The 8,592-nt window shown below is 33.4% G+C and overlaps 1 protein-coding gene across 1 annotated transcript in view; it reads left to right on the top strand.

The window, feature by feature from the left end:
- The window catches only part of CLYBL (citrate lyase beta like), a 371,726-nt gene that overhangs the window by 339,440 nt on the left and 23,694 nt on the right, over positions 1–8,592 (top strand). Inside the window, exon 8 of the mRNA XM_027854136.1 lies at positions 3,841–3,965. Within this exon, the coding sequence (XP_027709937.1) occupies positions 3,841–3,965 (125 nt within the window). The remainder of the gene's footprint in view (positions 1–3,840; positions 3,966–8,592) is intronic.

Raw genomic sequence — 8,592 nt, 5'->3', positions numbered from 1 at the left:
AGAAAGAAAGAAAGAAAGAAAGAAAGAAAGAAAGAAAGAAAGAAAGAGAGAGAGGAAGGATTAGCTAATATAGAGTTTTCTTGTACTTGTATTAAAAATTAAAAGAAGAAATCAAAATCTAAATTATTTATTAAAATTTAAGTTTAAAGCTTATTAGGTAAATATTATTCAAAATGACACTGAATTAAAAAGATACCTTTGTAACTGATAACTTTAATGCAAAAAAATTGAAAATTATTTCATATTTAAAGTGTTTTTTCTCTTTAAGACTTTTGTTTGTAGTCTTTTTATCCACAAATATTTGACAGATATGGTCCCTTATTGATACCATCAAATATGGTCAAATTTCAAGTACTTTAGTTTATTTTCACTAAATTGAATGCAAATTGAGAAAGAAAACAGTCGTTCTACTTTATCGGTAATGTCACTGTTTTGTGGGTGGCCCTATTACACCTGTCTCTCCTCCTGATGGCTAGTTAAGATGAGGCCAAAATTGACAACTTTGGGAAAGATTTCACGCAGTCTGCCCAACAGACATCGATGCTGTAAACCTAAGATGTGCAGGGTTGGCTGCCAAGCAGCCAGATGTTGCTTTGAAATGGAAACTAATTCAATAAAAACAGAAAACAAACACGAAGTCTACAGTGGCGCATGTCACTATCACTCATTATGACCTAGGCTTACTTCAGAGAGGCATCTCTTTTGCCTACAGAAGCAGGCAAGCAAGTGGCTGGATTATTCAGCCCAAAAAAGTTGCAGTGTTAAGAGAAGTTAGATTCTAAGTTCAATCATAGAGAACAAATTATTTCAGATCAGGTTTAAAGACCTACAGGGGGCACAGGACTCATTAGTATGAACTTGCAGCCCCACCAATGCTGTTCTTAGACTTCAGGACCTTGAAAATCATATACACACAAAAAGAAAGAAAGGAAAGTGTGGTGTTTGTGTAGGGAGGCATAGGAGGAAGCGGGGGGTGGAGAGGGGGGGGGGGGGAGAATCAAGGCTACCCATACTCACTCAGATAGGCCAGTAGGGAGTAAAAATCAGTAACTTTTGACTCTAGAGGCCATGTTACAAAAAGCACTTTTTTTTAAATGGGAAAAAAAAAACCCTTGCATATCCCTGCTAGCTTTCAGCATGTCAATTAAGGATTCTGTAATGACTTATCTTTTACACCACTTAGGGCTTGTTTATTCTAGCATTTAATTGCTACATGTTGTCTTATTACAAATAAATAAAATATCCAAAACAAGCAGTGCAAGTTTTTAAAATCCACTTTTTGACAGAAGAAAAGTGCCCATTGCATGGAACTGAGGAGGGCGAACTCTTCAAGGCTCTCACTTTTAAAATGACATGTTTTAAGTGAGTTATCTCTTCTTTAAGATTTGTATCCCTGGACATAGCCTGGGTAATGTCTCAGCACTGGATTGGCATTTATTTTTATACCCTAAATTGTTTTACAGAGTCAAAATCCATAGGGGTTGATTTTTAAGTCAACACCTTAGCTATGTCAATGGTCATTAAACTTAGAATATTTTCTGTCCAAAAGGCATTAAAAAAAACCCACCAACAAAAATTATACCACAAAAAAGTAAACCTTAGAATAAAGCTTGAACAGCTGACTTCGTTATTATAGTTTTTCCACCACTACATGCTGGGAAGAAAGATATAAATATGAAGCACTATAGGTTTTCTCCTTTTTCTAAGTCTTTTGTAGAAGACAAAAATGACACCATCATACAGTTACCTAAAAGGCTTGACAGGTATTGATTTAAAGCACGATATATCAAGTGGTACTGTAAAAAGGATTTCATGGTCATAAATTTTAATGTCTTCCAATTTTGCACCCTCTCAGTAACTTGTCAATAACAACACTTGAGTATAAAATATTTGCCTCATTCCTGCATAGCATTAAAGGCTATTATACAGTTGTTGGGATACATAAGATATAACCAAAGGGAAACCAACACTATAAAATTCATGTTGGATATTTTCTGAAATTTACCGTCTAGTGTCACTTCTGATAGGGTTTGTTGTTTCCATGTATCTTAAATATCATTTTCATTTCCCAAATCCAGGGACAAGTCTGGAAATTATTGGACATTAGTCTTATAATGCTTTATGCAGACTATACTTGTTCTTCAATTTGAAAAACCTAGAACACATTATTTCCATGAAATCTGGATCTTTGGATATCAAAATGAATTATGTATACAGGTTTAAAATTCAGTATCAACTGAGTGGAAGATGAATGCCAATATGCATCTGGCTCCTGTTCCTAGTAATAGTGTCACAATTTGATTTTCAAAATAAAGTTTTCAGCATCTAATGTTAAAGAAATCTGATAGCAAGAACTTTATTTCTTTCCAGAAATTATCTGAATGATTTAATGTGTATTTACTTTGTACAGCTATTTGTTGTCCAAATCTTTTTTTTATTAAAAGTCTAACAGTCATAGATAAGCAAGAACAGGTTACTTAAGGTTGTTTTAATTATGTCAATTCAAAGAATCATACTTCTCCCACGTGAAATATTGAAATAAACATTTTAACACAAATGTCATTCTTAATTTGACTCAAATATAATGATGACATTAGTGAAGCTGATATTTCACAAAACATAAAGGATAAAAATTATATTTACTAAATGCTAAAAAAAATTAGTGGCTAAAAATACAAATGAAAGAAATGTACCAAATATACTCACCAGGGTGAGTTGTTATTAATCATATATTCATTTTCAATCCATAAACATGAAATAATTTTGTCATGTAATGAAATATAATAGCATCATTACTGTCCCACTAAATTATGTTACATTTTATTAATATGTTTTGATTGGAATCTCTGTTTCCTTGGTCATTTGTTGAACTGTTTAAAAAAAATGCCTCCATCATTGCCATCATTTCCTTTGACAGTTTTGATCTTTATGTAAAGTCAGGTTTTTATTTCTATTCATCAACAATTATAGTAAATATGAGATGATGTCAATATTTTCATCATAGAGAAAAAAGTTCCTTTTGAAGTATAGCATATGGCTACCTGAGAAACAAATCAAATCCCTTAATTTCTCCAGCCAAAAAGAGAAATCTGGGTGTCTTGTTGGTTCCTGTGGTCAGCATAGTCTTTAGTAATTCTAAATTCTAAGTCTTTTTTCTAAAACTGCACAGTCTTTTCAACACTGTGCTCAAATTTACTTTTTCTTTTATAAAAGTGATTAAAATACTTTATTGAAAAACTGGTTTTCTATTTCTAATTGCAGAAATGTATAGTAAATGAAAGTAAATTATAGATTTGATTGTTGACAGCATCTAAGGTAATTGTGTTGGTCATTTTATTTCTTTGGGCTTTATGGAAGTCAAAATGCAGCTTTTTAAATATATCCTATAACTTGAGAGAATTCTGCAACATATGGAAAGAGTTACTCATAAAATTTAATACTCATCATTTAATTGGATTTCATTTCTGTTTTAATGCAAAGAAATTTTCAAAAAATCATCATTTAAAGGAGTAGACAGATTTCAATTCCAGTCAAAACCATGACTCAAAGCATTTGCCCCAGCTATACACCTGTAACTAGAAATAGGAAATTATCTGTGCTGATTGGGTAGAATTGTACTTCTATATGGAAACAAATGCAATTACTCCCATTGTTTTGTTCTTATTCTGAGTACTAGAGAAAGCCTGCCTACTTGCTGGTCTTTTTTTTTTTCAAGTACTAAAATAATTAGTTATTTAACCTACAGTCTATAAGGCATTCAGGATCCTCGAGTGGTTGAAACATTTTGTTTGAACATCTGTTTGTTGTTTCATGTTTCCAGTGTTATTAATCTTCTTGTAGGTAAGCAGGTGATCCATCCAAACCAAATTGCAGTGGTCCAAGAGCAGTTTTCTCCAACGAGTGAAAAAATTAAGTGGGCCAAAGAACTGATTTTGGCTTTTAAAGAATATCAACAATTAGGAAAGGTAATGGTCTTGTTAAATGCCTTATATATTATAATATTCAAAAGGGTATTTTAAAAGTATTGAAGGTAGTATTTAAGTGTAGAAAAGAAAGCAAAATAGCTATTTGGCTGGTTTTTTTAAAAATGCACTACATCAATTAATGATTTTCCAGGACAGTATCCATAAGTGAAAAAATTTCATGTGGTTGACATTTTTTATTCACTCTCCCCACTTTCCTAAGCAGAATTTTAAAGTCTACTGAATCCATTTTTCTACATTGCATAAGATAGATTGCCAGCCCTGGGGAAATATAAAAAGGCTCTTAGTTTTAATGTACAGATATGAGTGAAGCATGGGTATGAGAATAATTTGAAATTGAAGCAAGAGCAAACTGTAATGAAATGAACACCGTTTGGCTAAATGTTTCTTGTGGGAGAATAAATAAATTCCAACTTTTTTTTAATGTGAAAAACATCTCTTCAGAATTAGTCATTTAAAAGTGGGCGGTTTTAATGTGCATTTGTACCAATTTCTGAACCTGAGATTTGGATAGAGTAGAAAGCAAATTAACACTGGAATATGGTTGTTCCTAATTTAGTGCATCATTGAGTCTCACGTTTCCTGCTCTGTGGGTTTCTGCTATGTAAATATTGCAGTGGTGATGCACAATCTGTCTCCACTTTGTGCCAGTAATACTTAAATTAGGTGTCGCCGGAAGGAAGATTTTATGCCAGTTGCAGCATTGTCAGTTAATTATCTTAAAGGTTATTTGCTATAATCCAGTTTGCCTCTTTTTTTAGAGGAAAGAAAAAAGTTGCATCTGTAAATCTGTTTCTACTAGTTAATAGCTCAAGCTCACCCCGGTACTTCTATGAGGGATGAAGTTGTGGTATTGGCACTGCTTAGCAAGAGAAAGACCACTGAAAATGTATTAAGGGACTAATTTTTAAACAAGCAGAAAATACTCTGTAACCCTTTTTCTTCTGTGGTGAAACGGTAGCATAAATTTGACAAGTATCTCTTTTTGCATTTTATACTACCAGAACATAAGGCTTTAAAACCTGAGAGACTTAGGGAAGTGGGCAACAACATGAAATCCTTCATTTTCTGGCCTTACTCTCTTTCTCTCCTCCAATGCCACCCCTGGGATTCAGCACACACACACACACACACACACACACACACACACACACACACACACTTTTTTAAATCCCGGAAGTTGAACTATGCTAAAAATTGGAAAAACTAGCTTCAGTCTGCCTCCCACCTCCTGGTTCTGTGATAGGTGGTAGCAATTTATTTTGAGATGGAGGGACATCCATCTCTGGTTACCTGCTTGTGCTTCCTGGAGAACTATTTTTATTTTGGTAGTTAATTTGTTTTATTTCTGCATCTCATTCGGCTCCCCTAACCCTCATTCAGTTTCCATGAGAATCCAGTGTAGACTTGAATACATACTGTAAAACTCATACATGCAAAATAATTTTATCATTTTCTGTTCTCTCGCTCATATATGCCTGCCTGTGTACACATGCACACTTGCAAAATGGATTTTGGTATCACTGGTGTGTACCTCATGCCAGTGCAGAAGTACTCATAGGGATAAATACTTTATACCGAAATAATAAGCTGGGGTAAGCTGTTGACCTTAAAAATGACAAAACCAGCAGATCCCCAATCTGGGCTTGCAATAAACCCATCAACAGCCTGTGTTTGTGTGGTGCTGGATGCCAACGAATGAGGCCACCAGGCATGAGAAGGAAAGACTGGGTAGTAGGAGAGGTGAACCTAAATTTCAGTTTTAGGAAATGGAATCCAAACTAGAAACATACTATTGAACTGGCATTTAAGCAACTTGAATGATGAAAACAACACTTTTCCTTTGTGTTTGGAAAGTGCTATTCCTGGGGAAAATTGTCCCAACCTGTTCAAGCCTTTTGATGATGGCAGTGCTTGAATGTGAGAGATTATAAAATGTTTTTAATCAGAAGCTCTATCTTGTTGGGGCACAAGCTTTTATAACAGTGTGGCAGGATCTATTTTCTTAGGAAAAAATCATAGAAATTAGAGTAGGGTGGAGAGGAGAAACAATTAGGTCATCTTTACCCTGCCCTGAAAGTGTAGGTTTATTTCTTACAGCACATTTTCTGGTTCTTTGTCCAGTCCAGGTTTGAATGACTCAAGTAATGGGGCTTCCAGTTGGGGCACATGGCTATTTTATCCAGTTAGCATATTTTTTTTTCATTTTGCCTATACATTGGTTGGTCACAAAAATTGGGTCTGCAGGTAGGTGACTCTCCATCTTAAGGGGATCTTAGGGTTTAAATAATGTGGGTTCAGTTTACAAAGACTTGGCATAAATAGGTTGTACTATAGAAAATATTGCTTCTAGCCAACAGCTAATCTGTTTCATTTCAAAGGTGAATTATTAAAGAAAGAATAGGAAATCTGTTTTACTGAGTTAGTCTGGAACACAGGTAACTCTCAAAGAAAGGAAAACTGGGGAGTTGTGTCCTAGTGAAGTCCTCCCCACCCACCCACCCCCAAAAAATCCAACATCAAAAAAGCCCTTTTTTTCCCTCTGCCAATAAACTTCTTTTTACTGGTAATGCTTTGAAATGGAATCATCCTGATAAAGCAAAATAACTTGATTTCCTCTTTTCTTCTTTCTGCTCCCATTTCAAATTATATTCTGCTCAAAGATCAGAATTATCTATGAAAATCATTCTGTTCATGATGGCATGTCTTTTGTGTTTTCTTTTTAGTGTTATTAATCAAAACTAAAAGTTCTCTTCTCTTCTCTCCTCTCCCCACTACCAAAAGATAATAAAATCCTGGGAATCTGAATTATTAGATCATGGACAGATAAATTATTTTATTTCAGCTGGTATGATCACAAGGTATTTGATAGGCTTTTTGTTTTGTTTTACTTTTTATTTGAAGTTCTAAGCAAATAAAGTTTGATGTCCTCAGCTCAATCCCTAGTGAGCAACATTTTGAATTAAAAAATAATATTCAGTTCATATAATTTATAGCAATTTGGCAAGTAGTTATGGTAGCCTTTGTTTGGAAAAGATCTGAACTTAGGATACTTCAGGCTATTTACAGAATACAATCCTCAGCACAGTTGCACCCACTAGCAAGAATTAAGGACGTCAGCTGGCATTAGAGAATTTTAAAGTTCACCTTTGTTTCTTGATATCTGTTAGGGAAGGTGAAAGATTCAATATCCTATCTATCACAGTGATGCTGATATTTTAACTTTCACAAGCGAAAATATTCGTATTCTATTTGTTATCAGTTGTGTGCTCTCTGTCCTTAATAATCCATTCTTGCTTGCTTGCTTGCTTCTTTCAAAGAGTCAGAGATGGGGGTTCATCAGTTTAAGGTACAGGCACCATTTGGCTTTTTTTTTTCATTCCTAATTCTTTTGGAAAATTAGTTAACCCATAAAATGAAAATCTCTCCACTGCTAATGCTTCTTGCTCATCACATGTGATTTACATTAAATTGACAAAAAATGCTTCCCAATAATTTGATTCCATCTTGGCTCCTTATTAGCTATTACTGAACTGCATCACACATTTTTTACAATGGTTTGGAGAAAGAGGGGGAGAACATATTTCATATAAAGATTTTTATCAAAAGTAAATATGCCACTGTAGATTTTATCCAAAGTAATAAAATTCTAATTATATTAGAAAATTCTGTATTTTAACCTAAATTCTGCTTACTGAATAAGTGGGATTTTTCTAAAAGTTCTTTTAGCCATTAAACATTTTAATGGATATAAAAAATACTAAAAATGAAAAAAAGCCAAAGATTAATAGATTTTAAAAGGTATGTAAATGTAAAATAAATGTATAAAATTCTATAAAATGTGTGCATATCTTATCCATTTTATAAAATCCTGTAAGATATGTGTATATCTTACAGGATTTTATACATACATATATGCACATATGTATATACTTACATATATATGTAGATATAATATATCTCAGAAGTCTGGTACAAACCAGATTATTTCTCCTCCTATTTTTCATCATTTCCAAGACAAATATAACAACTAAGCAGAAAGATTATCATTTAAAATTATCATTCCCTTCTTTTATTTAGAGAGGACATCACAGCACAAAACTATAGGATCACTTTTGGAACAGAGAGACTGAAAGGGAAAATATCAAAGTATAGAAATAATGGAATAGAATAGTATATATTATATGTGATTTATATATATGTATGTGTGTATACATATATGAAGCAACATATAACATAATTATGATTATTGCCAATGACAGAGTGGTTTGGTAAGGTACCTATATCCAAGTCACTAAGGTACAGTAATTTGGGGATTCTTCTAGAATATCCTTCTCTACTGTTTTAGTATCTCTATTGTTCTATTATATGAGTCTGCTTTTAGCATTTCTCTCCTTTGATTGTCCTTCATGTTTTATTTTATTTATTACTTCTATTGCTTCTTACAGCTGTATTTGAAGGCTTTCTTTGCTCTATTTATATAATTTGCAATTATTGCTTATAACATTTTGGGGGGTGAGAAGAGAGGAAGAGAAAGTGTTAATCATAGGATGGTTCAAGTTCTTTCAACACAGATAAACTAACAAATCAAGGCATTGCCTAACCTAAC

Source organism: Vombatus ursinus, unplaced genomic scaffold (genome assembly GCF_900497805.2).
Source record: "Vombatus ursinus unplaced genomic scaffold, bare-nosed wombat genome assembly UNPS02010304.1, whole genome shotgun sequence".
Classification (NCBI taxonomy): domain Eukaryota; kingdom Metazoa; phylum Chordata; class Mammalia; order Diprotodontia; family Vombatidae; genus Vombatus; species Vombatus ursinus.
The sequence above is the reverse complement of the archived record's forward strand: the minus strand, read 5'-3'. Positions and strand labels throughout refer to the sequence as shown.